The sequence below is a fragment of the Belonocnema kinseyi genome, chromosome 3, assembly GCF_010883055.1.
Source record: "Belonocnema kinseyi isolate 2016_QV_RU_SX_M_011 chromosome 3, B_treatae_v1, whole genome shotgun sequence".
Classification (NCBI taxonomy): domain Eukaryota; kingdom Metazoa; phylum Arthropoda; class Insecta; order Hymenoptera; family Cynipidae; genus Belonocnema; species Belonocnema kinseyi.
Genome location: NC_046659.1, coordinates 150,595,173 through 150,609,023, shown reverse-complemented (window position 1 = coordinate 150,609,023; position 13,851 = coordinate 150,595,173). Strand labels below are relative to the sequence as shown.

The window sequence follows — 13,851 nt, the reverse complement described above, 5'->3', positions numbered from 1 at the left end:
ATCGTATAATCGATAGTCGCTGAAATGTATACTAAAATATTAACCGCTATTTACAATGATACAATGATATATACAAAAAAGACCGACTGGTCAAAAACTCCGCGTACAAAATTCGTACCCAGAACGATTCTGATCCTCCCTCCTCCTTAGTAAATACAATCAAAATTTTTGTTATCTTCTCTCTTACTCGAAGACATTCCCATGTAAACGAAGATAGCGCGTTTCAAAAATGAAACGGATTCGTCTTTTTTCATATAAAAAAAAAACAAAGGACACTGGATAAGAAAAATTTCGAGTTCGGTCGCACACTCAGCGACCAAGTTACAATACACAGTTATTACAAAGAACCATAATTATCCACGCTCAAGAAAAATTAATGATAAATAAGAACCGATCTTTTCCTTTTTACACAATAATTTCATGCTTTAGTGCTTATTTGGTATTTTCGCAATCTTCTTTTACTCTCGTCTAATCTTAGGTATGTTAAATAATAAGTTTTCATTTGCAATTTGGTACTTCCCCGGACGACAGTAGTATAGCTGTGGGAACCACCATCTTACTTACCGACTGTCGGTAACTTATCATGGAAGAGAATCTCGCACGGTTGGCAATTGACCACAGCTATACTGTCAAAATCACTCTCGTGAAAAGGCGAGCAATGTACGATGGCGCGCGGATCTAATTCCAAATTGCATCCGAATAATAAATATATTTCTGGAATTTCTTTTAATTCTTGTATGATATATTTGAGTGAAATTTCGTTCCAACTCAACAGCGGAATGGCATGAAACCGTTTTGGAAACCTGGATATGTTGCACGATATGCTAGTAACGCTTAAACCTATTGAAATCGGGAAGAAAATGATTTCGAAGGACGCGCAAATCTCACAATTCCGTGGTGATTTCGTCCTGCGGTCGGAAGCCCAAAATCGTGAAATCGTCGATGAGGTAGTCACGACCTGGCGACCACTCGGACAAAATTGTGTAGTTGGCAGCTTCGATTGTACTCTCAAATTCCCACTGTGGACTCAATTCATGATCGAGTTGACTGCTCGATTCTCGATTGTCATCCAAGTGGTGGCGATCCCTCAAATTGTCGGGATTGTAGGTCTCAGGGTTGTAGGTGTGATTGAAGGGCGAAAGAGCGAGCTCCTGGAGATGGGCTCCCATTGCCTTCGAGTGCGGCTCTTTGGAATACACCAGAGGTATCGATTGCCCATTTGTCGAGCCGTTCAAGCTGAGCTTTTCGTTGTAAATGCTGGAGCTATTCTGACCAAGACTTGAGCTTACGGGACTGTCTTTCGTGTAGCCGAGGCTCGAACTTGCGGGACTGATGCTGGACTTGTCGCTCGCTTGAAATGTCGTGAGTGGAGCGTTTGCCTGGAAGGTGGTGAGATTCGTTGGAGTTGCCCGGGACTCGAAGCTTTTAAAGGGCTGGGATATCGATATGGGCTGGGGAGCTGCTATTTGTTGCAAGGATGCTGTCGGTTGTTGCAGGAAGGTCACTAGCTGGGCGACCTATCAAATTAAAAATATGTGCTAGTTTTAACTTCTGGAATCTTAAGACCCCTGGAAATCATAGTTATACGGACTTCGTAAACTGACAAGCTATTTTTTCTATTTTTCTATTTTTTCAGAAAAAAATTCCCCGTTTTTCCCCGCTTCACAAACATTCTTCACGGTCAATCAAATTATAAAATTGAAACACTAAATCAAAAAATTGTTCCATTTGAAGTAATAAAAACTGAACTGCAAATGAAAGCACTCAAAGTGGAACTCTTAAATTTTAAACTTTTAAAACTGAAGTTTAAAAGTTTTTTGAATGTAAATTTTTCTATTCAAATGTTCAACAATTTACACGTGTAAAATGGAAGCTACTAACACTTTTCAATTCAACAATTTTTATTGAAATGCAGTTAAACTGACAAATTAAAAAATTTAAATTTCTATAAATTATTGAGTTCAAAGATTCAAAGATCATTTTCTATGCTCTTAATTGAGGGATCAATCAATGAATTAAAAAATGTTCAAAATTATACCATCTTAAGCAATTTTAAATTCTAATTGCAGTTCAGAATTGGTTAAAAATTAAAAATTCCCTGTTTAAGTCGGAAATTTTAATTCTTTTAGGAAAATTCCCTGTTCAAATCCAGAATTTTTATTCTTTTCGAAAATTCTCCATTTCAACCAATTGTAAGAATTAGGATACATTACAAATTGTTATTTTCCTGAATAAATTCCATATCAGGCTCAGAATTGGTTAAAAATATATTACAATGAAATAAAATATTTATATTATAATTTTATTTAATTATTATTTATAATATAATATTATAATTATAATTTGTCTTGGAGCAGCGAATTAAAAAATTTAATAAATTCCGAACTGGAAAAGAGAATTTTTCAAAAGCATGAATTCTAGTTTTAAGTTGAAACGAGATATTTTCGAAAAAATTCAAATGATACATTTGTACAGAAAAATTCGAATCCTTAGTTGAAACTGAGAATTTTAGAAAAAAATTTAAATTCTGGATTTGAACTGGGAATTTTTAATTTACAATATTTAATTTGTAAAGATTATAAATTAAAATTGATAAATTCCCAGTTTTCCCAAAAAGTTCCCAGTTCAAATCCAGAATTTTAATTCGTTTCTTAAATTCTCCAGTTTGGCATTTATTTTAATTTCTTAATTCCCTGTTCCAAGAAAAATTGTAATTATAATAATATAAATAATATAAAATATATAAATTTATTAATAAATAAAATTATAATATTATCAATATTTAATTTAATTGTAATATATTCGCAACCCATTTTGATCTGGAATTCAAATTTATCCAGGAGAATAACAATTTTCAATGGAAAATTGAATTTTTCAAACAAAATTTTTATTCTATGTTGAAACGAGGTATTTTCGAAAAAAAAAATTAAATTATGAATTGGCACAGGGAATTTTACAAAAACATCCTAATTCTTACAATTAGTTGAAATGGAGAATTTTCGAAAAGAATAAAAATTCTGGATTTGAACAGAGAATTTTTCTAAAAGCATAAAAATTTTCGATTTAAACAGGGAATTTTCCATTTTTAACCAATTTTGAGCTCAGATTAGAATTGAAAATGTCTTAAAATGGTATAATTTTGAAAACTGTTGAATGCATTGATTGATTCTTTAATTAAGAGCATTTCAAAAGATAACGTGGATTTATATTTCTGGAAGTGAATCTGAATCTTTAAACTCAATTAATTATAAAAGTTAAAATTTTTTAATTTGTCAGTTTAACCGCAATTAATTAAAAATTTTTTAATCAAAAAACTTTTAAAATTCAGTTTTAAAAGTTGAAAATTCAAGAGTTTTATTTAATGAATTTCATAAATTTATATTTTTAATATTATTTATGATATTATAATATAATACTATAATTCTAAGTGGTGTTGGAACAGGGAATTAAATTTTTAAAATAAATTCCGAACTAGAAAAGGGAATTTTTTAAAGGAATGAATTCTAATTCTAACTTGAAACGAAATATTTTCGAAAAAGCTTAAATTATACATTTGTACAGAAAAATTCCAATCCTTAGTTGAAACGGAGAATTTTAGAAAAGAATTAAAATTCTGGATTTGAATTGGGGATTTTTTGGGAAAACTGGGAATTTATACATTTATCAATTTTAATTTCTAATATTTACAAATTAAATATTGTAAATTAAATTGAAAATTCCCAGTTCAAATCCAGAATTTTAATTCTCTTCTAAAATTGTCCGTTTCAACTAAGGATTAGAATTTGTCTGTACAAATGTATAATTTTAATTTTTGAGAAAAAATCTCGTTTCAACTTAAAATTAGAATTCATTCTTTTAAAAAATTTCCTTTTCCAGTTCGGAATTTATTTCAATTTTTTAATTCCCTGTTCCAAAATAAATTTTAATTCTTTTAGATAAATATCAGTTTCAAACAGTTTGCTTTTTTATCAAAATATTTGAATTTTAAACAAAGCAATTGGCTTTTTAAGCTAATAAAACATAAATACATTAATTTGCAACCACATAATTGAATATTCAAATAAAAATGACAAAGTTTTAACAAAACATGGTATAGTTAAATTTTCAGTTTAAAAAATATTTAAAAAACAAATTAATAAAAAATTGTTAAATTTTCTATAAAACAGATGAATCTTTGACCAAAAAAAAAAAAGAATTTTCAACCAAAAAAGTTGCATTCTCAAACAAACAAAATTTTCAGTCAAGTAACAAAAAGAAATTCAGCCAATTTGTTGAATTCTTAATTTTAAAAAATGCGAATTTTCTGCAAAACAGTTCAATTTTCAACCCAAAAGATTATTTTTCTACTGAAATAGTTAAATTTTTAATAAGAAACAATGACTTTAACAAAAAAGTAAAAAATTTGAAATGTCAGACAAAAAGATAAATTTTCAAGAAAGAAGGTTAATTTTAGACCAAAAGACAAATGTTCAACCACAAATTTGAATATTCATCAATTAGAATTTAATCTTTGAAAAATTCTCTTTTGCAATTGGAATTTATTTAAATTTTTAAATTCCTTTTTTCCAAGACAAATTATAATTCTTTTGTTTAAATCTCAGTTTCAACTCAGAATTCTTTGGAAAAAGTTCCTGTTCCAATTCAGAATTTTTTGAAAATTTCCAGTACTAGCTCGGAATTTGTTAAAATTTGAAGATTTCCGGTTCCAAGTCAGAATTATTATTCTGGAATTATTATTATTATTATTATTATTATTATTCCAGTGACAACTATAAATTTGTAAAAAAATTAAAAATTGCCTGTTAAAATTAAAAGTTAAATTATTTTTATTTGAAATAGCTTAAAAATCCTTATAATGCTTCGAAATTTGACTTTATAATCTTGAAACATCTACATGTTGCATAACATTTTTTCAAAATAATTTTTTTAGCTCTACCAAATTAAAGATATTTTCTTAAAATTTTCCACACTCAATTTGGACAATTTTTGAAATCTTTATAAATTTTTAAAAATATTATGTTGAAATTAATTTTTTGAAATAGAAAATCATTTTCAATTTTTCTATAAAAAGTTTTTTTTATTCTTCTGAAGCCTTTCAAAATTCTTAAAAAGCTTTTACATTTTCTGTCTACATCTGCTAAAAACTATATTGGGTTTTAAATTAGGTACATGTACATGAACCCGTAGAAGCATCCTTTCAAATTAATTAAATCATTTCGACTTTTTAAGGAATTTTTAATTTTTTCAAAACTTGTAAATACTTCTCCAACTTTCTCGAATTTCCTCTGAGAATAATAGGTGTTCAATTGTTATTTTCGAATCAAATTTCAATAATTTTACTCACAAATTAATTTTTTTTAAATAAAAGAATTCAAATTACAACGTTCGACGTTTAGTTTTTTTTCTAATTGAAAAATTTCAAATTTTATGCTTTAAAAATGGAATATTTAAGACTGAAACAATATTTTTAATTGAATTGAAACTAAAAATATAAATCTTAAAAAAAAACATAATTTCTTAATACAGTGATTCAACCAAATTTTTCAAACAAAATAGTTAAATACTCAAACAAAAAATAATAATTTTCAACCAAAAAGTTACATTTTCATGAAAAAAATGAAATGTCTACTAAAATAGATAAATTTTTAAATCAAAACGATAAATTTTCAAAAAAATAGTTGAATTTTCTTTTAAAAAGATTTCAGTTGACTTTTTACGAACAAGATATGAATATTTAAACAAGAGATATGTTTCTACGAAATAAATTGAATTTTCAATCCAAAAAGGACTAATTTTTAACAACAAAAAAAGACCTTTTAACAAAATTGTTGAATCATCTACCAAATAGATGCATTTTCATCCAAAAAATATAAAATTTCTCTTAAAACAGAAGAATTTTTATTTAAAAAAAAAATGTTTTCAACAAAATATTTGGGTTTTCATGCAAAAAGATACCAGTTGACTTTTCAAGATGAAAATATGAATTTTATTAACAAAGAATGAGTTTCTATGCCAAAAATTAGTAATTTTGAGTCTTAAGAGATGAATTTTTATTTATTTGTTAGTAAATAAAAAGATTTTCAAAACAATAATAGAATTTTCATCCAGAAAAGATTTCAGTTGTCTTTTGCAACAACAAAATATTAAATTTGAACAAAAAGTAAATTTTCTACGAAATAGTTAAATTTTTAACAAAAGAGCAGAATTTTCAACCAAAAAGTATGATTTTTCAACAAAATTTTTGAATTTTTAAACAAACAGTTTCATTTTTATCCATTAAAGATGAAACATTTCGTAAAGCAGTTAAATTTTAAAGTCAAAAAGACTTTCAAAACAGAATTGAATTTCAAGCGAAAAATTGCATTTTTATTTAAGAAAGATAAAATTTCTTCTAAAACAGGTGAATTTTTAAGACAAAAATACCAATTTTAAACAAAAATTAAATTTTATAGGAAATAGTTTAATTTTCAGAAAAATAGTTGCATTTTTATCTAAGAAAGATTCAATATTTACAATGAAAAAGATGAACATTTAAAACAAAAAGACAAATTTTCAGAAAAAATCGTTTTTGTCCAAAAAAGATTTCACTTGACGTATCAGCAACAAAATATGAATTTTAAACAAAAGTTGAATGTCCCTAACTGTTTTACCTACTACCTTTTTAAATTAATAAATAAATAATAATATATACCGACCATGCCGGCTTCTAGCTATGTATATAAAATAGCTTCTCCATTTGTCCTCAGTTTATAAAGTCCGATTTAGCGATGATTTCCAGGGGTCTTAACTTGGATTTTTCGTAGATGTTTTGAGAGGGTTTGGAATGTAAATTAGGGTGGTCCAAATTTCGTTTTCTACGAATTTTCACCCATAATCACAATTTTTTCAAAGAAAAAAGAATATATCATAATAAGCCATAGCATATGAATCAAACATTCTTTTTTGTATTTCACCATCATAAGTTTGTTTTATAGGGTTCCAAAAAAAAATCCCATAATTAAAAAAATACGATTCTGCGATTTTTTGGTGTTAATTATTATTTTTTTGCGGTTTCCTTTAATACAAATTGTTTCTTATATACAAAATATAATGTTCTACTGATAATTAGATGTCTACCAAAATTTGGTTAACAATTTATTATTGTTTATAACAATTTTCTCTCAGAATAGAATTAGAAAGTCGCGGTTTTTCTGCATTTCTCCACTATTCATTTAGAGCGAGGTAATAATCCATTAAAATTATCAAAAAATATTATTTTTAACAATATTCTCTTAGAATAATGCCAGGAAATTGGAGGTTTATCTGAAATCTTCAATTTTCGTCCATTTTTCAATTAGAGTGAAGTAATAATTAATTCAAGTTGAAAAGCATAATGTTTAAACTATTGAATATTATTTTTAATAATATTCTCTTCGAATATTGTTTGTCGCTATCTTCTCTTATAGTGATGCCAGACAGTTTTTTCCTAAATTTTTTACTTTGTTATTTTGTTTATAATAATAAATAAACATCAGAAAAAATGATTTTTTTAAACAATCTCTTAATTTTTCGCAAATATCTATTATTCTGATATGGAACCGAATATTTGAGAAATTCTTCAAATTTTTTATGTGGATCATATTGTATGTAACTTTTCTTAAAGTAGTTACGAAGAGCCTTTTGTTTAAATTAACATTTTTTAAGTATTAGCAAACTAGCAACAAAATTAATCTTGCAGTTGTTCATTTATTATTTATTCAGAAATAAAAATGCAAAGAAACGCTAAAAATTAAAGACAAAACCGCAACTTTCTAGCATTACTTTAAGAGAAGATAAACAAAATAATAACTTGTTTCAACAATTATGGTTCTTGAATTGCATTAATTATTACCTCGCTATAAGTGAAAAGTGGAAAAAAAAGTTGAAAATTTCAAAAAAACCGTAACTTTATAGCATTAATCAAAGAGTATATTATTATTAATTTTATGATTATTAATATATAAAATTATATTAATTGTAAATTATAATAATTATATTAAGCTTATCATAAAATATAATAATAAATTATTAATATAAAAAAAATTCTTTTTGTTACCTTGAATTAATTATTACCTCATTCTAAATGAAAAGTGGAAAAATTCAGAAAAAAACCGCGACTTTCTAGTTCTATTCTAAATGAAAATTGCTATAAACAATATAAATTTAAGTTTATTTAAACATCTAATTATAAGTAGAAATTCATATTTTATACATTGAAAACAACTTCAATTAAAAGAAACTGCAAGAAAATAATAATTAGCATTAAAAACTAGCAAACCCCAATTTTTCACTTATGGGGTTTTTTGGGATCTCATAAAACAGACTTATCGCGGCAAAATTCAAAAAGTAATTTCTGATTCGTGTTCTATGGTTCATTGTGAAGAGAAATGTTGAGAGTAACCTCGATGCTTTTATTATTGAAGATTCTGAACAAAATATAAAAAAAGCGCTTTTTTTTAATGGGGAAAAATATGGGATATAATTTTTTTCAAAGAAAAAATCATTTATTTTTGTATGGATTCGAAAAAAAAATGGGGGGACATATGCCTGCAAAATTTAAAGAAAAAAACATTTCCAATGGATTTATGGACCACCCTAATATAAACATTAGGGGACTGGAGAATTCAAGGCCTATTTTTTCAGAAGAAATCACAACTACGCTCCATCATTACACCTTACTTCTTGAGTAGAAATCTTATTTTGCAATTTTCTATCAAGAAGATCAAATTTCTACTAAAAGAATATTTTTCAAAAAAGTAGTTGGATTTTTAACCGATCAGATAAGTTTTTAACCAACAATTAAACAGTTAAATTTGCAGTTAAAAATGAATTTTTCACCAGTTAAAATAAATTTTTTTTAAAATAGTTGACTTTTAAGCGAGATAAGGGTAGTTCTCAGCAATATAGTTAATTTTCAATTAAAAAAGATGACTTTTCTTCCATCAAAAATTAATTATAAACACAAAAGAATAAATTATCAAGAGAAAATTGAATCTTTAAATTTTTAGTTTAAGAAACTTACAAATGACACATTTTCAATATATTTTTAACCCAAAAGTTTAATTTTCTAACAAAGTAGTTTAAGTCTCAACCAAAAATATAAAAGTTCAAAAAATAAAGTTAATTTTTAATCAAATCGTTTAAATTTCTACCAAAAAGACAAGTTTTCTACAAAACAGCTTAATTTTCAACAAAAAAATTTATTTATGACGATTAATTTTATACAAAGTAGTTAAAATTTAAACCAAATAGTTGATCTTGCAAAAAAAAAAAAATTGTGAACAAAATATGTGACAGTTAATATTTTTAACCAAATAGTTCCATTTTAAACCATTTTTAAATAAAAAGATTAATTTTCAAACAAAGATGGCATAGTTATATTTACGACTGAAAAAACGAGTTTTCAAAAACAAAAAATTGAAATTTTCAACCAAAGAAATGAATTTTCAACTAAAAAGATAAATTATCAATAAAAAATGGAATAATTTAATTTTCAGTTAAAAATTAATTCTCAAACCAAAAATTTCATTTGAAATGATAAATCTTCACCAACGAAAAAATTAATTGTTAACCAAACAGTTGAACTTTCAACCAAAGAGATGAATTTTCAACGAAAATGATAAATCTTCAAAAAAAAAAATAATAAATTTTTAAGAAAAGAGTTCAACATTCAACCAAAATGGTAAATTTTCAACCAAAAAATTTATTTTCTAACCAGGAAGATTGATTTTTTATAAAGAAAAAAGGTGAATTATGAACAAAATACACGATTTTCAACAAAAAAAAAGACAAATTTCCAACGAAAAATATGGATTTTGAACTAAAGAGTTAAAGAAGTATCTACATTTATTTTCAAAATCTGGATATTTGTACCGAAATTACGGTATAAATAAATTAATAAAAAAATCTGTTGAACTTCTAACAAAGAATATTAATTTTCTACCAAAAAATATACGATTATTGAATAGAATACATGAATTGTCAACAAAATTGTTAAATTTGTAAAAAAAAAAGATTTCTGGAAAAAAGTTTTTCAACTAAATAAATGAATTTCAAACTAAAAAGATTAATTTTCCAAAAAATACACGAATTTTAAACAAAAAATGGAATCGATCAATTAACAGTTAAAAAATAAATTAACTTTGAATCAAGAAGATTAATTTTCTACAAAATAGGGCAAATTTTTAATCAAAAATTTTAATTTTCAACTAAAAAAGATGAATTTAAACAAAATTCTAATAAAATGGTGAATTTTTAACAATAAAAAATGAATTGTTATCCAAAGAGTTGATCTTTCAACCAAAAAGATGAATTTTCAACTAAAAATGATAGATCTTTATAAAAAGAAACGCATTTTCATTAAAAGAGTTTAACATTTAACCAAAGATTTCAATTTTTATCCGAAAAATTTATTTTCCAACCAAGAAGATTAATTTTTTTATAAAAAAAGGTAAATTATGAACAAAATAATTAAAAAGAAAGGAACATTATAATTTTCATTGAAGCAATAAATTAATGTTTAACCAAGAAAAATCATATTCTATCAAAGAATGCGAATTTTCAAAGAAATCTTTGAATTTTAAAGTAAAAAAATGTAATTTTTCAAGACAAATTAAATTGTTAAATTTTCAGTTAAAAATTAATTAAAACAAAAACAATTTTCAATTGGAATGATGAATCTTTAACAGCAACAAAAAAAAGAATTGTTAACGAAACAGTTGAATTTTTAACCAAAGAGATGAATATTCAACTAAAATGATGAATATTTTTTAAAAAATTAATTAATTCTCAAAAAAGGGCTCAACAGTTCACCGAAGAGTTGAATTTTTAACCAAAAATCAAAATTCCAAATTTCGGTAACCATAGCCATGGCAAGAGATAAATTTTTAACAAAAAATGTAATATTTAAATTTTATTTGGAAAAAAATTGAACTTTCAACAAAAAATACGAATGTTTAATATAATATATAAAATTTCAATAAAATAGTTAAACTTTCATCAAAATATGCCAATTTTCAACAAAAAATGGAATAGTTACAAAATGAATTCTGAAATAAAAAATGTTTAATTTCCAAGAAAAAATGGAATCTTTCAATTTACAGTTAAGAAATAAATTAATTTTGAATCAAGCAGATTAATTTTCCAACAAACAAGGTGAATTTTCAACCAAATTTTTGAATTTTTAACTAAAAAAGATAAATTTTCACAAAAAATGAGACAGTTCAATTTTACGTTAAAAATTAATTTAAAAAAAATGAAATAATGAATTTTTAACAATAAACAAATTAAATGTTAATGAAACGGTTGAATTTTTAATCAAAGAGATGAATTTTCAACTAAAATGATAAATATTTTTAAAAAATAAATTAATTTTCAAGAAAAGAGTTCAATATTCCACGAATAAGTTGAATTTTCAAGCAAAAAGTTCATTTCCTAGCAAGGAAGAATAATTTTTTATACAACAAAAATGAATTACTAAAAAACGTATGAATTTTTGAACCAAAAACTTGACTTTTTAATGAAAAAAGACGAATTTTCAACCAAACAGTAGTTTACTTTTAAACTGAAAAGATAAAGGAAGTGTCTACACGTACCGAAAAAGTTTGGATATTCATACCGAATTTCGGTATAAATGACCCATTTTTCATCTCTATTTTTAACGAAAATTCCGGCTATTTCTTTCGAAATTTCGGTACCCATAATTTTCTTTTGAAAAACAATTGAACTTTCAACAAAGAATTTTCATTTTCTACAAATCAGGTAAGAAATAAATTAATGTTGAATCAAGCAGATTAATCTTCTACCAAAAAGGCGAATTTTCAACCAAATTTTTTAACTTTCAAGTAAAAAAGATAAATTTTCACAAAAAATGAAACAGCAGTAAACTCCCGTTAAAAAAAAATTATTGTACGTTAAATAGAATGTTTAATTTGGATTTTAATCTAATTTAAATTTCTTAAATCCTAAAAAAAATGAAACAGTTCAATTTTACGTTAAAAATTAATTTTAAAAAATAATTCAAATGAAATAGTGAATTTTTAACAACAACAAAATTAATTGTTAACGAAAGAGTTGAATTTTTAATCAGCATATTAATTTGTTATAAAAAATAATGAATTATTAACGAAATAGTGAATTCTCAACTAAAAAATATGAATTTTCAACCGATAAGTTGACCTCTGAACTAAAAAGATAAAAAATTAAGAATCAATTTTTAACAAACTTGTTAAATGTTCAAGCATAGTTGAATCTGCAAGCAAAACAAATGAATTTTTCACCAAATAATTCAACTTTCAACCATTTCGATACAAAAATATAATGGTTAATCCTTTCAATAAAAAAAAAACATTAAAAACTGGTTCTCATACTAGTATCAAATATTCTTAATTCATTATTCGATTGATGGTTGTATAAAATTATATTTAAGTTTCGTATTTAAAAATAGGAGTCAGCTTTAGTCCCACATGACATTTTCAAATATAAATTTCTTTGAAAAATTCTTTTAACAACTAAAAGATCTGCGTGCGATTCTATACCTTAAAATAGGCCCTGATCGAGTTTTTAAGGAAGTGATTTCTATTTTCTAACATGCTCAACTCACCATCGTCTCTTAGAGACTTGCATGTAAAAATTGAAAAAAGACTTTAGGCAAAAGTGGATTGAATTTGCAAAATTGATTCGAAAAAAAATGAAAAAGAGAGAGTGAAAAAATGAATAAACTCACTTGAGGCGAAGTATGTCTTTTGTATCTTCGTAAAAGTCGCTCTGCCCAAGCTAAAAGCCTCTGCCAGTCGTCTGGAGGCATTGGAATCTCATCGTCTCTCCTGTTTATCAGTACCAGGATCCTGGCAAGATCTCGGAGAACGGGCCTGAATGAAAAAAGTATTAATTTTTATTGCTACTCTTTCTAAATAATCCCAATTACATAATTTATTTTTTTCTCATTTTTTAATGGAAATTTACCTGTAGGCTTGAATTCCAACAGCTCCATCGCCATTGCTTCCAGAGTAGTGCAACTCCCTGACCTGTCTTCGCGTGTCGTTGAGCATTGAGAGGAATGTGTTTCCCTCTCCACGGAGGGTCGCAAGGTGCTTTAGAAATTCTCTTTTCTCAGCACTGCCACCAACAGAGAAAAAGAAAATCAAAAGGTTGCAAAAAAAAAGATAATTTTCAATTAAAAAATATCAATCTTAAAAAAAGGGAGAGTTAAATTGTCAGCTGAAAAATTACAAAAAAAAGGGTTTTCCACTAAACAGATAAATTTTCAAAAGAAATAGTTAATAATTTTAAATACAAATTTTTTTATAATTTTTAACTAAAGTTGTAGTTTCATAATGTGCAACAAAAAAAAGAATTTTAATAACCGACAAGAAGAACTTTTTAAAAATAAACTTTTTTTACTCAAGACATAAATAAAAGTTTGCCTAAATTATTGAACCTTCAAACCAAAAGACAAATTTTCTATACAAAAATTGAATTTTTAAATGAAAAATATTACTTTTCAACCAAAAAGTAATTTTCAACGAAATTGATTCATTTTTACTCAACAAATATGGAAATTTAAAAGAAGAAAATTATTTTTTTACCGAAAAAGGAGAATTTTTAATAAAAACTTTAATCTTAAAAAAAATGGGAGAGTTAAATTGTCAGTTGAAAAATTACAAAAAAGGGGTTTCCAGTAAACAGTTAAATTTTCAAAAAAAAAAGTTAATAATTTTAAATACAAGAAGTATTCAAAATTTTTAAAATTGTTAACTAAAGTTGTAGTTTCATAATGCGCAACAAAAAAAAAGAATTTTAATACCCGAAAAGAAGAACTTTTGAAAAATAAAC

At 25.2% G+C, this 13,851-nt stretch overlaps 1 protein-coding gene across 1 annotated transcript in view; it reads right to left on the bottom strand.

The window, feature by feature from the left end:
- Positions 1 to 13,851, bottom strand: part of LOC117169147 — an 87,107-nt gene continuing 73,256 nt past the window's right edge. Inside the window, exons 3-5 of the mRNA XM_033355356.1 lie at positions 12,982 to 13,134; positions 12,743 to 12,887; positions 1 to 1,517 (exon numbers count right to left, since the gene is read on the bottom strand). Coding sequence (XP_033211247.1) covers positions 885 to 1,517; positions 12,743 to 12,887; positions 12,982 to 13,134 — 931 coding nt within the window. The 3' untranslated portion in view covers positions 1 to 884. The remainder of the gene's footprint in view (positions 1,518 to 12,742; positions 12,888 to 12,981; positions 13,135 to 13,851) is intronic.